Here is a 20,979-nt window from a genome sequence, read left to right as displayed (position 1 = left end):
TTTTCCCTCAGAGCAAACTCTCTCCATCATCCAGACTGCACGAGAGGGTGACAAACACACACACACACACACACACACACACTCTCTCTCTCTTTCCACACTCCTTTTTCCGTCAAGGACCTGTAGCCTGGCTAAAGGGGAGCACTGCACACTGTAACATATGTCTTGTATCTAAGACACACACACAGTTTTATGAGACAGGTTAGACATGAAGGAAACTCCAGACCAGTTGCAGAAATTACTTCACAGAACATTCTTAATGGCAACCAAGATTCATAAGAAGAACAGACAGAGAAAATGACCCAGATAGCCAAAGTGAATGCATCTGATCAAAAATATGTCTATATACCATATCACATCATCCCAATCTATACCAGAATATTCCTTTCCCCTAGATTGTGAAGCGTGCCTGTGTGGATTTGTGTTCTTCAGGTATAAGAGCACTAGTGAAGACAGGCTATGATGTATGCTAGTTGAAGAAGACTTGACTGAGGTCAGACATGGACATAAAAGGAGGAGGTCTGGTGTGTGGTCCAGTTCATCCCAGAGGTACTCGGTAAAGTTTTGTGCACAGACACATGCCTAAACCAACCTGTTTAGACTTACAATACAAATTTGGTGACATTTGTGGCAACAGCATGGCATTCGGTGGCATAGTGGTTAGTTTGCATGTTCTCCCCGTGCTTGGTGGGCTTTCTCCAGGTATTTAGGTCTTCTCTCACAGTCCAAATACATGCACATTAATTGGCGTTCCCGAAATTCCTGTAGTGTGTATGTGTGTGTGTGTGTCCTGCGACGGACTGGCACACTGTCCAGAGTGTACCATGTCTCGTCCTAAGACTTCTGGGATAGGCTCCAGGCCCCTACAACCCTGTACACAGGATAAGCGTACAGTATATAAGACGAATGAATGAATAACCATGGAAACAATTGAGAACAACAGTTCAAATTGTATTTGTTTTTTGGCATCCAATATGAAACAATACAATGAGGTTCTATATATAATATTAGACTTCCATTAAAACACTCTCAAACAATGTTTATTGTTTGACTATGACTTAATGACTGAAAATATACATTTGGTATATACAGTATATATTTGGATTAAACATTAGGGCAGGAATGGAAGCACACCACCACTATATCACTTAAACAAATACAAATACATATGGCAATAGTTATGTGGAGACCTGAGCAATCATACATCTAAAAGCAATAAATGATTCAAAGAGTGATTTATGTTAGAAATTGTCACTGTTCCCTTTAAATAATATTTAAAAATCCTTTAAAATAATATAATGGACTTAAAGGTGCATAAAACTGGCATAAAAGATACAATTTGCTGGAAACTGGGACAATTTAGCATTTTTAAATGGATAAGAGGTCTAGGAGACATTAACTGGTACTGTATATGGGGTACAGACAATTAACCCATTAGTATTCCTGCCTCATTGGACTTCTGCATACTACATTGCTTCTTAAGAAAAGTCAACATTGGCATAAATAGCATGATATTTGATTATACCTGCATATTGTACACTCACCTAAAAGATTATTAGGAACACCTGTTCAATTTCTCATTAATGCAATTATCTAATCAACCAATCACATGGCAGTTGCTTCAATGCATTTAGGGGTGTGGTCCTGGTCAAGACAATCTCCTGAACTCCAAACTGAATGTCAGAATGGGAAAGAAAGGTGATTAAAGCAATTTTGAGCGTGGCATGGTTGTTGGTGCCAGACGGGCCGGTCTGAGTATTTCATGATCTGCTCAGTTACTGGGATTTTCACGCACAACCATTTCTATGGTTTACAAAGAATGGTGTGAAAAGGGAAAAGAATGCAGTATGCGGCAGTCCTGTGGGCGAAAATGCCCTGTTGATGCTAGAGGTCAAAGGAGAATGGGCCGACTGATTCAAGCTGATAGAAGAGCAACTTTGACTGAAATAACCACTCGTTACAACCGAGGTATGCAGCAAAGCATTTGTGAAGCCACAACACGCACAACCTTGAGGCGGATTGGCAGAAGACCCCACCAGGTACCACTCATCTCCACTACAAATAGGAAAAAGATATTGGACAGTTGAAGACTGGAAAAATGTTGCCTGGTCTGATGAGTCTCGATTTCTGTTAAGACATTCGAATCGTAGACTCAGAATTTGGCGTAAACAGAATGAGAACATGTATCCATCATGCCTTATTACCAATGTGCAGGCTGCTGGTGGTGGTGTAATGGTGTGGGGGATGTTTTTTTTGGCACACTTTAGGCCCCTTAGTGCCAATTGGGCATCGTTTAAATGCCACGGGCTACCTGAGCATTGTTTCTGACCATGTCCATCCCTTTATGACCACCATGTACCCATCCTCTAATTGCTACTTCCAGCAGGATACTAAAATGGCCCCCACAGTCACCAGATCTCAACCCAGTAGAGCATCTTTGGGATGTAGTGGAACGGGAGCTTCATGCCCTGGATGTGCATCCCACAAATCTCCATTAACTGCAAGATGCTATCCTATCAATATAGGCAAACATTTTTAAAGAATGCTTTTAGCACCTTGTTGAATCAATGCCACGTAGAATTAAGGCAGTTCTGTAGGCGAAAGGGGGTCAAACATCGTATTAGTATGGTGTTCCTAACAATCCTTTAGTTGAGTGTAAATGTACTAGAGATGTTTTTGAAACACATTTTAATGTAATTGCACAAACCATTTCACAAGAGGTCTAATAAGCACGTTATCCTGATTTTACTAGTGTAAATGCACCCGTCTCTTCAAGCCATTTGACAGCTAAAACTCCTCCTAAGAGGCACGTTATGCATGAATGCCAAATTTGCTGTCCCGCACTGTCCACAGTATAGATATTTTTTAATCAGACTGTAGATTTGTAACTTCACAGAAGGCCTGTGCTTCTCCTCTGAACTTTAATATTATCACGCTGAACATTACCATTTCAACACACTTGGTGTGGTGTGTCTTTGATGAGTAATGTAATGATTGATAATCCTAATATCCAATGTTCTCCAAAGGAGCATGGGTTTCCTTTTGATTCTGGTTTTTCCTTAGCACTGTCACCACTGTTTTGTTAATCATAGATACAAACCTGCTTCAGATTTCTAAAAAGCTGTTTTACGGCAATTTGTGTTGTTAAAAGCACATTTTCAGACCGTTAAACAACAAAATGTGTGCAAAATGAATATAGTGAAGTTTTGTGACAAGGCAAATGTAAACACATTATATAGTGAAGTAATGACAAGGCAAATGTAAACACAAAAAGAAGTTCTACAGGACAAAGATAGTTTCCCATATCTATTGCTGTTCTTATGTAACTAAAATCCAAGTTACCAGGTATGGAAACTACACACAATGTCACAAAATTATATTTAATTGTTTTCAACTTAAATGTACAACAGTGGTTCTCAGAGAACAGGGGAAAGAAAGTCAAAGGGTGGACAATCACAGCAGCTTTACTAAGAAAATGAATTACAGAGTAATTACAGAGTGCATGTTCCTGAGAGTACATTTCAAACTGTCCAGTAAACCCCAATATAGACTATAAGATTTAATCAAGTCTGTGGTGTTAAAAGTTATCCTACAGGTCGTATATGTAAAATACTTTAAACAAAAAAGCAAACTGTCTAAAACTCTAGCGCCATTTTTGTTTTCAACAAATAATTAATGTAATTTGTAAAATATAATAAATCTAATGTGATCAGTCCTTCTGATATTTTATTAGGCACATATAGTATATCATGTACATCATGGCAGTAAAAATCCTTCTATCATTAAAAACTGATGAAGCCCTTCATTATATATCTATATATGTGTGTGGGGGTGTTTTACTAATAAACAATTCACTCTCATTATGTAAACTTTAGGAAGACAATTTCGAAATTTGACAAATTAGCTGGCTTTAATGTAATCTGTTGGGGTTATGGGGATTGCTTTCTGTAATTTGAAACGGTTTCCCTTTTTGTGCGTTTTTTAAAGTGTTGATAATTGTGAGATAAATCTGAATACTTTGCACCTGGACAAATGCATGGTTGCTGGGTCTTATTTTCTCAGCAAAGCTTGATCCTAATTGTGCGTCTAACACTGCAACTGAAAATTCCCATATGGCTCTAAATAATTTTCCCATATTCAAGAAATTATAATTGATTGATTTAATTGATACTTCATCTATCATAGATTCCTTTGACTCTCAGTGTGGATCTGAACATTGTTTTTAAGGGATAGTCTGGATTTTTCGAATCTGTCTTAAATTAGGATTAAGGTACATAAGTACATTACAGCAGGTCTTGGTTGTCAACTTTTCCTGCTCTGCAAACCGACCATGAAGTCTGTCATCTGGAATGCAAGTACAATGTAAATAATGGGGGCCAAATTTCACAACCCTCGTTCTGTTCTCATTCCAAAGTTCAGCTGAGTCTCATGTGAAGTTTCAGCAGTCCCACTAAACTTATTTATGTTGGTATTGTTCTAAGTAGCAGTGTATTAAGTACATGTTTAACATGTTTACTTTACCATACGGTTAGTTCCAGGAAAAGAAAATAATAAAATTTGTACTAAATAGATTAACTGTAAAAGACTGAGAAAGATCTCGACTTGGAATGAAAACAGGACAAGAGTTGTGGAATTTGGCCCGGATTATTTACATTCTACTTGCATTTCAGGTCACAAACCTTATAGTCGGTGTGCAGAGCAGAAAGCTTTATAATGACCAAGACCTATTGTAATGTACTTATAAAAGTACTTAATTACTACATACCTAAATTTAGAGTCTGAACTCTAACCCCCCTTAATATCAGTAAAACATAAAGGAAAAAAAATGAACATACTGTTGGTAAAAACTATCACAGTAAAAATGTGGCACAGATGCTGGTTGGGAGAAGTGCCCTGTGGCAGCTGTACCGTATGCCAAGTTCTGTGCTGGGCCCAGTTGGGTTAATGCTTTGTGTATCAGGAGAAGGAGGCTGTAAGGATAGCCTCATGCTGCTGATGGTGGAGAGTACCGATGCCCACAGCAGGGGCAGCCAGAGGGGGCCTACTGACCAACCGCAGCTAGATAGAAGCAATGAAAACATTAATAAGCAGTCCTTGATACAGATCAAAATATGAGGTAATATGAAGTGAAATAAATAAAAAAGAAAAAGATTTAAACATCCCCACCTTACGGCCAAGCTGTTTTTCAAATCGGGGAGACACAAAAAACCAGGATCCCATGTTTTGTGGCTCTTCTTGGCTCCAGATAAACTCTAGAAGTAGAAGTTTTAAACAATAAGATTTAAAAGTGGATAAGAAACAACCGAATGCACCAAGCACAAAACATATACTATGAGGTGCGTTCAAATCAAACAGGGACATTTGATTGTCCACATATATATGAAATTCCCTGCTAAACTGTAAATGTCAATTGGTTTTACACCTTCATGTATGTATTAAATATACACCCATAACTCATTTTTCAGCTCTCTTTATGGCCATAAGCATGTTTACATCTGAACATCACACCTTCTGTTGCCAGGAAATCAGAAAGGAGACTTATTTACAGAATGTCTCTATATGCTGTAGAATTACAATTTTTCTTTACTGAAGCTAAAAGGCCCAAACCTGCTGAAATGTGACATTGCCCTGTTTCATAAAGTTTCATAATGAAAAAAAAAGAACTTGGGTATCTTACACAGAGGCCTGAACTCAACCTCACTGATCACTGGTAGGGATGAACTGAAATGCCCAGGCTCTGCATCCAATCAGTGCCCATCCTCTCTAAAGCTCTTGAAACGGAATGAACACAAATCCCCACAGCTACATTAATATCTAAGCGGAAAGCTTTCCCAGCAGAGTAAAGCTTATTGTGTTTAAATGCTGGGAGTTTCCATCTGGAACAGGGTGGACAAAAAGCATATACGAGTGTGATGGTCAGATGTTTATACAGTTTACATCATATGCAAGGGATGCGAAACGTGACAGGCATAATGGTACTGTGCTTGAGGATCATTTGTGCTCATTTACAATTAGTTAGTAACAGCTTTGTGTTGTGAAATATCAGCGGCCAAAAAATGGTATTGGTGCCAAATGTGTCTCACCTTGGTAAAAAAGTGAATTTTCAGATAGAATTAACAATTTTTCATATTACTTAATGCTTCTTATCTGAGATCCATGCTTCGTTTTTTTTTAAATATGCATGCACATTTTAGCAGATAAAAAGAAAAAAAACAACACATTTGCTAAATAAAATTTCATGCCCTTTTCTGTAGTGTCTGTAACTTTTTGGAATTTAAATCTTTCAATGATCTCAATTGTAATTCAACTAGATATTGCAACATGAATTTGACAATTTGACACTACAGATTTTTTTGCTTTTTAAGCTTTCATGCAAAGCACTACAGTAGACCTAAAACTTTAATGGTATATGTGCTAACTATGATTACTGGGCAGTTTACAAAAAGCAATTTTAACTGAATAAACCATAGATTTATAATGTTTTATGGCCACATAAGTGTGTGCCACTTTTTAGGCATTTAAACAAAACCACTGTTAGTAATTTGGGAAAAAAATCCTTAATTTTGCAAGAATGCTTTAATTTAAGCACCAATTTTTACAGGTCATATGCTTCGAAAATATTAGAATTGGCAATTTTTGCATAAAAATTTGCATTTTTAATTATTGTTTGAAGCAGGACAGTATTATAATAAAAATGGAAATTTTTTATGCACATATAAAATCATTTCTTTAAAATGGCTCAATTTTGGGGAAGCAAAATAAACTTGCATAAACTTTAAAAGTGGCTTCTTTGGAACACACATTTTCTGTATTATAATATTTCAAAAATTTATCAGTACCAATACTGTGTTTTGTACTTAAATAAAAATTAAAAACACAATCAAATACAAAGATTAATGTTTCAGGAAAGCTTAAAAGAAAAGTGATTTCCCGAGCAATCTGTAATGCTTTCTTGCTCTATTGATTTAAGCTATATATAAGAAGCATGTAATGTCATGACAATGCCTCACCTTTGGCTTTGCTGTATTTGCAGAATTCCTGCTGTAGGGCGTCTGTGGGGAAAGGGCAAAGCTCCTCTACTCTGATCAGCGCTGTGTTCTTACATGCCTCGGGCAATGTCTCTCTTTGTTTCAGCAATGCATAATAGTGCTTGCCCGAGCAAAGCAACACTCGCTGCACACTAACACCATGCATAAGAAAAAATTTAGACATTATGACAGAAAGGTTTGATTATTGTTTTTATTTTAGAGTTAAACATTAACAAAATCTGCTCCTTCACTTTATGGCTTACCTCTCAGGATTTACAGAGGTGTCACCTATTACAGGCTTAAAGTTAGTTCCAGATCCCATTTCCTCCAAGCTCGACACTGCCCCCTAGTGTTACACAGAATAACAGGTCTTCTCAAATACTTGAGACAAACAAAATGCACAAGAGTGTGAAATGTTTGCAGGACAGTAAACAACAAAGGGCAGTAATAAATGTCAAATTAGCTGGCATACACTGAGCCACCACTGAAAATATCCAAGTAAAAACAAACTCGTGTTGGAAAAGCATCTAATGCAGAACTCACAGAAAAACGCAACAGTGTTTTTGGTGATGCTACAATGAGTGGTTTGCGAAAGTTTCGGATCATCTGTCTCCTTAGCAGGTGGAAGTACTGAGCCGGGGTTGTTGGATTCACTACAGACATATTTACTGTATCACCATCAATGCCTTCCTCCTTACTGTCACACAGCTGTAATAATAATAATAATAATAATAATAATAACAACAATGACAATACCACAACCTGCCAATCAATACAGTAGGACAGATTCTGGATTTGTCAAAAGTCTTTGCGTATTGAACAAGGTAAAAAAAAAAAAAAAAAAAAAAACTGCTCACTTGTAAGAAACGCTCAATGCGGCAGGATGAGTGCTCCGGGCCCGCTCCGTCGTATCCGTGTGGAAGTAGGATGACCATGCCGCTCTGCAGCAACCACTTTGCCTCACCTTAAAGAAGAAAATCACTTTTTTCTTAAGGATATGTTTTTCCTTCCTGGCATGACACCACTAGTCTAACTGTTGAAGAAGCACGAGATGTGCAAATCAGGAGAACTGTGTGTTGGCCTGGGAAAACCACCAAAATCTTAAAATTTCATCTACAGTATAGTACAGAATAGGCACAAAGTTTTCTTGGTCTTACAGTAAATAGGTAAAATTTATTTATAAAAAAAGAGGTAGGAAAAATGCGGAAGCTTGGGGCAAGCGAAAATGCCTTTTTTACGGTTGTATCAAATGGTGATATTCCCTTACTGTCCTTGAGGTCCCTGGGGCACATTACATCACCCCGCTAACATTGGGTTTAAGCTTCCACTGTGCAAAGGCCTTGGGTCAGTAGATCTCCAGGATCAGGCCCCGAGCTACACTCAGCGCCTTGTTTTTACAGCGCGAGGAGAAGATCGAGATCCCTAAATGATAATTAATCAACAGCCGTGTCTATGCCCACAGCCCCACCCCTTCGCACACCTGCAGAAGAGGAGGCCGTCTACCTAGTAAGACCCCGGAGTGATTGAGGAACGACAAAAATTTAGTTGCACACCCATCATAGACGCACACTGACAGGTTTTTCTACGCTTTCACACAATTACCTTAGAGATATAATATACTGACAAAAGTATTTGCTCGCCTGCTTATGAACTTGAGTAAAATCCAATTCTTAATCCATAGGGTTTGTTATGATGTTGGCCCACCCTTTGCAGCTATAACAGTTTCAACTTCTCTTGGATTTTTTACGATTCTTCCATAAGTGCATTTTTGAAGTCGGACAACCCCACACCAGTTCCTGAAAAACAACCCCACACCAGTTCCAACATGACTGTGCACAAGTGCACAAAGCAAGGTCCATAAGGACATGGATGAGCGAAAAACTGGCTTGCAAAGAGTCCTGACCTTAACCTGATAAAACACCTTTGGGATTAATTAGTGAGAAGACTGCAAGCCATGCATTCTCGGCTAACATCAGTGACTGAAAGAAGAATGCTCCTGAAAGTGCTCCTTAAAGAATGGTCAAAAATTCCCATAAACACACTCCTAAACCTTGTAAAAAGCCTTCGCAGAAGAGTTCAGGCTGTTATAGCTGCAAAGGGTGGGCCAACATCATAATAAGCCTTATGGATTAAGAATTGGATGTTACTCAGTTTCATATGCATGTGAAGGCAGGCGAGCGAATACTTTTGGCAAAATAGTTTATCAATGTTGTAATTATTATTATTATTATTGTTGTTGTTATTATTACCTCCAGAGATAAACGTGTCAAAGATGATTTGTGCCCCATTAAAGAAATCCCCAAACTGAGCTTCCCATATGGGCAGTAGATTTGGCTCCTCAATACTCATCCCGTACTCAAAACCCAACACTGCTTCTTCAGAAAGTGCACTGTTACACACCTGAAACAAGACACACATATGCCACTAATCAACCATAATCCACTCTACGGTGATAGAAAATATGTAAAGAGATAAAAGTGTACTTAATAACTTGTTGATTGGACTGTGACAATCTGACCTCTAGATGACCTTTTTGTTGAGAGTCAATGTGATTGAGTGGGATATACATGTCATTGGACTCCTGGCACACAACCATGGCATGACGTTGACTAAATGTACCACGGCCAACATCCTGGCCACTGATCCGCACGTTAAAGCCTACATTAAAGCAAACAGAAAATAAAAGGTGGCATCCTACACATACTGTACAACCAAGCAACGTTAGGTAACTCAGTACTTAGGCTGGACAGCATGAGCACTCATTAATTAAAGGCTTAAACTAAAGGAGTCTGCTTACCCTGACAGAGGAGTGTGCCAAATGCCAGCGCCTCAGCAGTGGACCAATCCAGTGCAGTACCCGCTTCGAGTTTTTGTAGTCTTGCCTGTGAAGAAAAATGCAGAATCCAATCAATTGCATGAGACATCATGAAAAGTAGTCATTCATTTAGCAAGCAAATGTAAATAAATAAAGAAAATATTAATTTAATCCTTTCCTTTTCTATTATTATTTTAATACAAGTGATACTCAAGCCAAACCAGGTCTTGCAGGACTGTGCAGAATAACGGAACATAGATGTGTGTACTACCTTTATTTCTCTATATAATCCCCTGCTACACTAATGCACTTATCCCAGCATTTCACTAGTGCTTAGACACAATTAACGTAGTAAGTTTTCTCTGTACACTAGAGCCATTCCTACTTCATGCCGGCCTCCCAGGAACTCCTTTAATGGCTTAAACATGTGTAAAGGCCAGGAATGTACAGGGGATGTGGCAAAAACTTTCAGTCAAGTTTTGCAAAAGAGACTACTGTCTCAATGAAACAACAAACAAAGGAAAACAAAGAAAAAATAATAAAAAAAAAAAGTTCCTCTAATGAGCAAGCGGTGTTTGTGAATAGGTGTGTGTACAGTTCACACAGACATATGCAACTGCTCTGAAAGTTGATGACAGGGTTATCTTTTAATTTCCAGATGAGGTTCTAGTGAGCCAGATGAGCTCACTAAATGATCATGAAATGACTGCAGTGGGCCCTGAGCCACCTTGGTCAGGGTCATCTTTCATGGTCATATAGCTGCCTTTAAAATGTTTTCACCATTCATTTTTTTTACTGTGAATTAGAGGACTTCTGTAAATGTCCATCGTTTTTATGTCTTTATTCACTAAATGTGGTGACATTTTATAAGATGTACTGGCATGATTCAGTGGTTTACCAGCTGTATCCATGTAAGATTTCGACTGTAGACTGACTGCTCTCATTATTGTGTTTGTTAAACTGGCCTCTTCCCCAGTGTGATATTTGCAGAAAGAAAATCCTTATCGCCAAAAGTATTTTGAACACTTATATGGGCTTGTTGAACATATTCCAAATTTAGTCCCATCTTGCTGTTATAATAACCTCTACTCTTTAGGAAAGCCTTATTTTGAAGTGCGTCTGTGATTATTTGTTTTTAGTCGACTAAAAGAGCATTATTGAGGCGATAATGTTGGGTGAGAAGGTTTTCCAGGGTAAAGTCTATAATTAAATAAATAAATAAATAAATAAATCTATACCTACTTTGTACAGCTGTTTTCTTTTTGTTCTATATTTCTTCATATTTTTTTTATATTGTGTATTTTTGTTGTACAGTTATTTTATTTTAACTTTAATTTGATATTTTATTTTATTCTTTCCTAGTTAAATTTACCTTTTATTTTATTTTTCATATTTATTTCTTATTCATAGTCTTTTATTTTAAGGTCATGAGCAGTTGTCTAAGCATTTTAAAATTTGAATTTGAAGTCTATGTTCCAAAATAGCCGAAAAAATCATCATAAAACAATTTAATTTTTAACTTACCTTTACATGTGTTTTCACAAGGTGACTGTGCACATGGATCTCCTTGGGGATCTCAACTGACTTTGCTCCCACATACTGAAGCAGGGGAACATCCACACCAGTGTCCCAGGTTGAAACTTTGTTCTGTGGCTCTATCAGATCTCCCCAGCGGCCCTGCAGGTTGGTGGGAGGAGGGCTATAGAAAGTCATGTTGGCCAAACGATCACTGAGCAAGGAGTGGTGGGCTGTTTTAATCTGACTGCTTTCTTCCTCCGTCATCAATCCCTCTGAGATCAGCTGATCAGTGTAGGAATCAGGGATGCTCTTCCTTGAGCTAACGAATGTAGTATACCAGTTGGTATAGCAATATTATTTATTTATGGCACAAATAACTGAGGTCAGAATAGACGGAGAGCTCACCGGATGATTTTGTACATGGCAGGGTTTGTGAAGAATGGCTCATCCAGCTCATTGTGACCCCATTGTCGGTAACACAGCAGGTCGACTATAACATCCTTCCTGAAGCGCCTTTGATACTCCACAGCTAACCGTGTCGCTCTGAGAACCTCTTCGGCGTCATCGCCATTTACATGGATCACAGCACAACTGACCATCTTACCTGAAAGAAAGACCAAAACAGTCTATCTAGTCACACAGCACACAGTCGTCAGCACAGGTAAACCCATGTGCAAACACTTTCACTCATCAACATGAAATACATTTAATATGCATTAATAATGCACTGATTTTATTCAACTTGTATTCAGTTTACAAACCTACCAATATCACTGCAGTAGAAGGATGAGCGGGCTCTCTCGGAGGGAGTGGTATAGCCCACTTGATTGTTCACAATAAGGTGGATGCTTCCACCAACTCTGAAGTGAGGGAGATTTGACAGGGTGAATGTTTCGGGTACAATTCCTTGCCCAGAGAATGAGGCATCACCATGAACCTGAACATAACAAAAGACAGAGTTTGAAAAGCATTTGCTTTGGCTTCCTTTATTTATAAAAGTCAGAATTCACACTAAGGATTCTTTGTAGATGTGGAAAAAAAATATTAAATTCAATACATGGCTTAAAATACATTTGACTTAAAATACACTGCAAGGATAATAAAATAATTTATATATATTTAAACATATACTGTACAACTTATACAGTTGTAGAACCAAAAGCAATTTGCATACTTCAAGTATAAAGCTATTCAACCACAATTTCAAAACTCATTTTAAAACTCATTTTAGCAGACATTTTAGCAGGAAGTCAAGTGGAACTGTTAAAATAAACAATTGTATTTATTTTCAGCTTTACTTCACATCAGAATTCAAGTCTGTTAAAAGTTCACACATATTTACAAGTGACTGTCTGAAAGATCAACGAAATTAATGTAATGACTTATAGAAGCTTCTGATTTCCCAATTGTCATTAATAAAGAGTTAACTTGGAGTGCATCTGTGGCTGTAAAAGAAAATTTAGGACAAAAAGAAAAAGAAAACCCAATCAACTGAGCCAAGACATTAGAAAATTATTTTGTTTAAAATTGTCCGGTTTATTTTTGGGAGCATTTTCCTAAAAACAACTTAATTGGAAGTTTTTTCTACCAAATTCCTCGGTACAATCAACTTTTGCACTTGCTACGAAACAGATACTGCAATGGTCAGGAAACAAGCATGAATTACCTACCAAAGACGAACAAACTTTGAATGAAATTTAACAGACCCTCAAAAAATGACAAAATAACTAGTAAAAGAGTTGCATGCATTTACTTCAAGACAGGTATAAAAAAAAAATCCAGACTGAGAATTGCAGGTGATCAGCAGCTTGTTGGAGGAAACGAAAAGTTAAGCTGTTTGGCCATATTTGTCAGTGTTGTGTATGCATAGAAAGGGTAAAAATTTTTATTCTGAAGAATGCCATCCTATCACAGAAGCATGGGAGAAGCATCATGTTATGTAATTTTTTGCTAGAAAAAGGCAACTGGTATACAGGAAATAGATGGCAACAAGAAAAAGCTGGACTAACTAGAAATGCTGAAGCCACCAGAAGGAGTCCTGCTGAAAGACCCAGTATGAAATGATCCTTAACATATACTACCCGTCAAAGGTTTGCACATACTTTCTTCTTCAGTGTTTATTTATTTTATTTTTAACATTATACATTAATACTGAAGACATCCAAGCTATAAAAGAAAACGTAGCCAGAAAATATTTTAAACGTAGATTAGTCTAATGTAACTACATTTAATTTTGATGACAAAACTTGGCATTCTCTCATCAAATTTACAAGGTACTAACCTGAAATGGTTTTCAATTCATAGGAGTTAACTTGTGACATTTCCTGTCTTCTTAATGTGCTTTAGACCATCAGTACGGGTGGGTACAGTGACAACCATATTAGTGCTACTACAACTACTGTGCAAATCCATATTGTGTCAAGAAATGTTCAGTTAAGTAAGGAAAAATCATTTCTTTAAGAAATGAAGGTCCACATTTCATGAACTGCTGGTTTACAGCAGACTAAAGCCCACATAAATGCTTCCCGGAGTTTCTGAAGTGGCAGAAATATTTTAACATCCACCATTCAAGGGAGACTGCATGATTCTGGCATTTATGGTCAAATTGCAGCAAAGAAACAAGTATCTTGGAAAAACAACAAGGAGAAGAGATGCGTTTGGGCCAAAAAACACAAGAAATAGACATATCAGCAAAAAACTGTCCTTTGCTCTGATGAGTCCAAAGATTTTTGGTTCTAACCGCCATGTATTTGTTAAAATGTGTAGTTTCTACTGTGAAGCATGGAGAAGGAGGTGTGATGGTGTGGGGGCACTTTAGTGTTGACACTGTTGGGACTTCAAATTGAAACCACACTTAACAAGAATGGGAACCACAACATTTTGCAATGACATGCTGTCCCATCTGGTTTGTGTTTAGTGGGACCATCATTTGTTTTCCAACAGGACAATGACCACAAACACCTCTATATTATGCAAGAGCTATTTGGCCGAGAAGGAGAGTGATGGAGTGCTGCATCAGATGACCTGGCCTGCACAATCACTCAATATAAATCCGATTCAGATGGTTTGGATGAGTAGGACCGGAGATGGAAGGAAAAGTAATTCACAGACAGCAAGTACTCAACACCTCAACAGGAACTCCTTTAAGACTGTCGGAAAAACATTCCAGGTGACAACCTCATGAAGCTAAACGAGAGAATGCCAAGTGTGTGCAAAGCTGTCATTAAAGCAAAAGATAGCTACTTTAAAGAATCTAAAATGTAAAACATATTCTCGGTTATTTAACACTTTTTGTTGACTACATTATTCCATATTTGTTCTTTCATAATTTCAATGTCTTCAGTATTAATGAACAAGGTTGAAAACAATAAAATTATAAAAAATTATTTCCTAGACCAGTATCACATGGAATTTCCTATGAAATGTATGATTAAAAAAAAAACAGGTCTGAAAGAAGAGGACCATAAGTTTTAGTTGCACAATTTCTGTCAAAGGTAATGTGCAAAAAATCCAGCAATGATTTTTGAAAAGTTTGTGGAAGCAATCAAGCAAAATTAATTCAGCATCCCAGTGTTTCAGAGAAAGCCAATGGATCTTGACCTTCATATCGAATTTCAATGGTCAAACTAAATGAATCAGTGCTTGAAATCCACACAAGTCCTGTTGAGACCAAAGGTTGCTAAAATATATGAGGACAAGTTAATAAAAACCTTTAAAAAATGCTTTCCTAAAATGTCACAAAGGCATATAACTTTCTACATCATCAAAGCAAGTCTTTTAGTGCTAAACAAGTGGTCTGGATTCCTCAAAAAAAAAGAAAAGAAAAAAAACTTCCTGTTGCGGAAGCACCATCTGTTCCAACTCTTTGTCCAACAGGCTTTCCACTAATGCCTCCTTTAGTGGTCAAAAACAGAGTTTTACTTTGCTCATAACACATGTAAAATGACAGCTGTGTAAAGTATGTTTTGCACTTTTAGGGTTTTCATTTGAATGCTTGTAGGTGCAAAAAAAAAAAAAAAAAGACATGTGGAACCAGAAAAAAAAGTCATGAATAAATAGATAAACATATGAAATTACATAGATCAATCTAAGAACATGATAATATTTTCATTTCGTAACAAATTGATCCAGATCAGTTTGCATCTGTAAAAAAAATTTATGATGCAAGGTGCAATTGTAATACAAGCCTTTATACGTAGATTTTCAAATGGTACCTGTAAACAAATGACTCTATCTCCAGGCCTTGCATGGCTGTCGTTGGAATAATCTCCATCCTGTTTGACCTGCTGTCGGCCACGTGTTTTTCCCTGAGTAACAGGGTTAATGGCCTCCAGATGGGATGGGTTGGGAAGCATAGTAACATGGAGAGGCTGGCCAGTGCCCATTTCCAGGTACACAGAAGATGTGAGGTGAGAGAGGACATCCCCGATGGCAGGAGAGTTCTCTGGGAATTCACTGAGACCTCTCATTTTTCGAAACATCAACTAGAGTAAAAATAAATAAAAGAAGAGATAAAGGTGGAGAATGCAAACAAGATAGTGCTAGAACTATTCAACTTTTTTGAATAAAGTAGGTACTATTTATCAAAAAGTTTTACAAAATGGTTGCCCGGCTCATTGATTTTTGCAAACAAAACAGTGAAAAGAGGCTTGCAAACACAATATCTCAAAGATCATGCTGTACATCAAGTAAATTACAACTTGTAGTAATACAACACATTTAGCATTCTATGCCAACACTCCAACAACAATTCAGGTTAACTGTTAATCAAGGTAGGAAAAGTAAAGGACTTTCTAAAATAAAATTATCTAGAGTACTGAAAAGCCCACCACATGAAATTTCTTGAAAGGCAATGTTATAACTATGTATATGTTATAACTGTCAGTCGCCAGCATGGGTGAAAGCAGGTCGGTATGGTCAGCAGGACTGAGGAGAGAACAGCTGCCTGCCAAAACCCACATGCAAAACCAGACACAGAAGCACTTTCAGCAACTTGCACTTGCCATTTTAAACAACACGTTGTCTCCGTAGTAACTGCTTCCAAGTCATTCTGTATCGTCTCTCAACTGTCTGTGTCCTTTTGTTTATGGCTAAAAAGCTAACTATTACCCAACTCAACGGTAAATACCAAATCTCTGTAATTCCTGATCAAGAGCACTACTTGTTTTGTAGAACAAGTGATTCTAACTTACACCCTACATAGAAAACTAGCTTTCCATTCAACACTATTTGAGATTTGACCACTGAACCTGGAAATTATCTGATAATCCTACTAAGTGAACTAAGCGGACTAAGTGACAATATACACCAAACCTCATAAGTTTCTTAGGACAATCCTCTACCTCCATGGTTTATTCTCTTCACCTTTTGGTTACATAGTACCATGAAGAATTTAAAACTACTTTTACTTGTAAATAGTTTAATTCAGTACGCCTGATTTACGTATGCATCTGTATTTTTATGTAACTACAAAAGAAGTAGACAAACAAGGGCCTGTTACACCAAGGATGCGTTATAGCTTTCCAGGGGTTCTCCAACATAACCGATATGTAAAATCCACAAACATTCTGATATTAGTTCCAATGAAGAAAACCACAGGGCATTGAACATTTTTACAAACAGATGCCACATAAAACAAGTCCTTGTTGGTTTAAGTAAAAACATTCCTAATTTACATATTCACTAGGCACTACTGTGCACTGTTTGGGGGGTTGAGTAATATCAACAGGACTTGTTTCCTGTTGGGTAGAAATATTTCACAACCCCTTCAAAAAAGCTTATTCAGTCTAAGGGAAGTTGGTACGTTCCTCATATTTGTATCCTGCAGGGTCAAAGGATCCTACCCTTTCTAAAAAGGCTCGTTACAATGGAGAAGGTAAGAGTAGGTGGGGGAGTTATTATAAAGTATGGGGGTGGGGGGTGGGGGGGAGTTGTTAAAAAGAAAAAGCAAGAGAGAGAATTTAGGAATAGTTGTTAAGATGTAACAACCTGAAGGATACAAATATAGGGAACTTTACCAACTTCCCTCAGACTTAAGAAACTACTCGGGTGAGGAGTAAAACTTTTCTACCCAACAAGAACGTTCATGTCCAGTTGACATGAACTGACTCCCAGATAAGCTCACCTGGATGACTGACAATCTTGGCAGACACTGTGTGCTAATGTTCATTTCATACTAAAGTTTCTAAGACTTAAACAGATTCTGTATATTGGACTATACTAAAACATTTACAACCCTTCCACTGTTTTTCACTCACCTCAGGTGGGAAACGCAAAAGGCCAGTAAGCAAGTTGAGACGTCCTCGATGAGGCATTCCCATTACCACATCTGTTACACCACTCTTTGCTGCTGAATGGAAAAGCTCAAAGAAAAATCCCATCATGCTCTCTGCTCCCTCTCCTCCATACCGTTTCACTGTGGCAAACTTGGTGCCTAGAAAGTGGTCAAATTCCTATCGAGTTAAAAAAAAAAGAAAAATTTAAAGTTTTGATTTCACATTGGTAAGCAATCTCATATTTAAAAATATTTTAAGATATATGATTTAAACATTTGTTTCAGCATTTCCTAACGGACACAAATAAAACAAAATGCACCAAAATAAAATAGTGGTCATCCAGACCATAATTAGTTCCATGGCCATACTAGTTTTGATTATCTGGCAGGAGCCATGATCAGCATAAATAGCACCCTGATTCACATACATGCCAATTTGGCTTTTATAATACACCTGAATATATTAAATTCAACAAGTCACTAGAAATTGTGCCATTAAAATATCATTATTATTATTATTATTATTACAAATAATAATAATAGGGGCTGGGGCTCAAGCCTGTGTGTGTAGACAAGGTTCAGTGCGTGAACAATGTGTGTATGACACATCAGCATATTTCATTCATATAGGACTTTTCCATTCATTACTTCATTCAGTAACTACTTTTTTCCTGGTAAGAGTCAATCCTACAAACAGGTCACGAGGCAGAAACATGTTCTGAATAGAATACCAGTTTATCACAGAGATCATGCGCACACACAGACACACACATGCAAATTGTCAATTCTAGGCACAATTCTGAGTTACCAATCCACCTACTTGCAGGTTAAATTAAGATGTTTTGAGAAACCAGAGAACACAATAAAAACCCATATAGACAAGTGGAAAAAAAAAATCCACAGAAATTTCACGCTGACCACAACCCCAGCTCATGCTTGGCTTTATTTTGTACAGTCAAATGCCCTCTAAGGGCACCGAGGTAGTTACCTGAAAATATCTCTATTGTCTACTTCAAATTACACAAATCAACCACATATCCTTGTAATCTGTGTGTACATGTAAATTGTTCATGAGGTCAAATTACATGTCAAGCAACATATATCCAAATGTCACTGGATATCTACAGTGAAACATAATACCAAACAGCCTTCTATAGTTCACTACAGATGCTGTGAAAGCCTGCGTTTATACTTTATTATTGCGCACACAGTATGCTGGGGTCCAGAACTTAGGCTGAGTCTAAAGTATAATTTAGTTGCTAAAATATTAACCAAAATTATATTGCATCTAGAAACTCCCATTTAAAGGAACAACTCGTTTATAAAACAGCTTATTGTTCGAAACTGTTTTTTTTAATGGAATGACTATCTAACCAACAGAAACTGAAGAAGACAGTTTTCAGCACAAAAGTTACACTTTCCTTCAATCCTGCATTAGATCAGTGGTGAGAGACACAACAAGTTCATGTCCTTGACCAGCACATTCTGATAAGTCTAAAAAGACTCTAAATAGTACTGTACCAGCACTAGTGCTATTATTAGGAATATATCTAGGATAAAAATATGTTAAACACTAAGATACTAACTATATTGACAGGTAGATAAAACATAAGTAAAAAGTGTTACGGTAGTAGTACTAGATGCTTCAATAGCACAAAGGGTCGATATGAAGCCCTTTTCAGACACAGGACATGTGTCATTCCTGGTTTCACAAATCTGTTAAAGCAACAGCTTTCTGTCATTTAGACACCACTTATTTAGACAGACCCAGTACGTGTGTGAGAAATCCTGTCCTGCATTATGAGTTCATCTGTATCAATAATTGGTTACAGTTTTACTAAGCGTGAAATACAAGCAACCTTTGACTTAAATGTGTTAACAAAATACTGCGATAAACTTTCTTTATGAATGTGTCTACAGATCAGATCATTCAGTTTTGTCCATATAACCCATGAATGTGTGTTGTACTGGCAGGTGCACCTGTGATTCCAGCATGAGTTTTGCCAGCTGCCTCCTCTCTTCAGCGGTGAAGCTCTCCTTCTTAAGCTCCTCAAACCGATCAGTGATCCACACTCTTTCCTCCAGACTCTGCAGCTGGCTGGTCTCCACAGACATCCTTCCACAATAAGTGTCTTCCAGGTACGCAACCACTTCTTCTGTCCTGGCCTCAGCTTTCCCAAAGTGCCTCAAACCTGCAGGAGGTGTACACAGTGACGCAAGCATGCAATGCCAAGCTCGGCACCTGCGGCTTTTCGGTCTCAGAATTTAGATGGCATCGTGAGAACAAACCTAAATGTTCAAACAACTATTACTGTCAAATCCTGAGCCAAGAAACAGTGCGTACCAGATGTGCAAAGAGTTCCTGGGAGGCTGCCATTGAGGATGGTGATCTCCGGCACTTTGTCCTGGATGGGCGCGCTGGGCATCAAAGGGTTAATTTTAGCAGCTTTGTGTCCATGTGTGCGATAGGCCTCCACCAATCGTGCCAGGCCATGGTCTGTTTAGGGAAATCAGATTCACAAACTAACGTTAACTATTACAAGCATTACGGTAAGACTTTGAATCTGGAGAAGCATCTGATTACATCATTCCCTGCTTTAGCGGATATTTATAATAATAGACATACAAACAGTAGGTATATTAGACCATAAACAATAACAGGGATATATAATTGACTAACAGCATCTAACTGGGTGCATGAAGAATTGCGTCTCGCCTTGCTTGTTGTGAGTGTGTAAGTCAGCTGTAAGCCATACTGACCTTGATTGAGAGAGGAGTGTGTATTCAGCAGCTCCTGCAGCTCCGCGTCCGTCTCCTCGGAGTTTCCTCTCCGCGGTCTGTACCCAAAAACACCTCTCTCCGTGTGGTAGGAAGCTACTAACGGCGTCCTCAACACCGCCAACGGGTACCGACTAAGTTTGTGTAAACTCTTCAGCATAACGCCGGCGGACATTTTTGCATGTGGCTTCCGGACGAAATCGACAAACACCGGCTAAAACCTGAGCACGCTACGCTACAGGCCCGAGCGAGGGGCGGTGACCGTTTCCTTCATCTCATTGGCTGCACAAAGAGAGTGGATTTAGGGACTCGTTGCTGATTGGACGACGGAGTCATATTGAGCCGGATTGACCAATGACTCGTTCATGTAGCAGTCGAGCAATATTATACCCCTTTTAGTGTTACTCCGGCGACAATTCACTGGAATTACTGAACAGCCAAGATACACTAAATAATATCACACCCAAACTGGAGGGACAGGATTGTCTACAACATACATGAACTGGAGGGACAGTTTCCATCACAGCTTATACTTCCTCAACACCCAAACACATCATAGGATCATA

General features: G+C 38.0%; 1 protein-coding gene across 1 annotated transcript; it reads right to left on the bottom strand.

Moving 5' to 3' along the window:
• Positions 1–3,366: 3,366 nt before the first annotated feature.
• dhtkd1 (dehydrogenase E1 and transketolase domain containing 1) lies at positions 3,367–20,979 on the bottom strand. Its single transcript, XM_053489880.1, has 17 exons — positions 20,396–20,979; positions 19,980–20,132; positions 19,616–19,827; positions 17,619–17,813; positions 15,576–15,845; positions 12,127–12,298; positions 11,767–11,965; positions 11,368–11,680; positions 9,826–9,910; positions 9,547–9,686; positions 9,278–9,428; positions 7,886–7,992; positions 7,572–7,736; positions 7,292–7,374; positions 7,011–7,180; positions 5,167–5,252; positions 3,367–5,058 (listed from the first exon to the last, which is right to left on the bottom strand). The coding sequence occupies exons 1-17, from the start codon at positions 20,586–20,588 to the stop codon at positions 4,957–4,959; spliced, it is 2,796 nt and encodes a 931-aa protein (XP_053345855.1). The 5' UTR covers positions 20,589–20,979; the 3' UTR covers positions 3,367–4,956.

Source organism: Clarias gariepinus, chromosome 2 (assembly GCF_024256425.1).
Source record: "Clarias gariepinus isolate MV-2021 ecotype Netherlands chromosome 2, CGAR_prim_01v2, whole genome shotgun sequence".
In the NCBI taxonomy this organism is placed as follows: Eukaryota; Metazoa; Chordata; class Actinopteri; order Siluriformes; family Clariidae; genus Clarias; species Clarias gariepinus.
The sequence above is the reverse complement of the archived record's forward strand: the minus strand, read 5'-3'. Positions and strand labels throughout refer to the sequence as shown.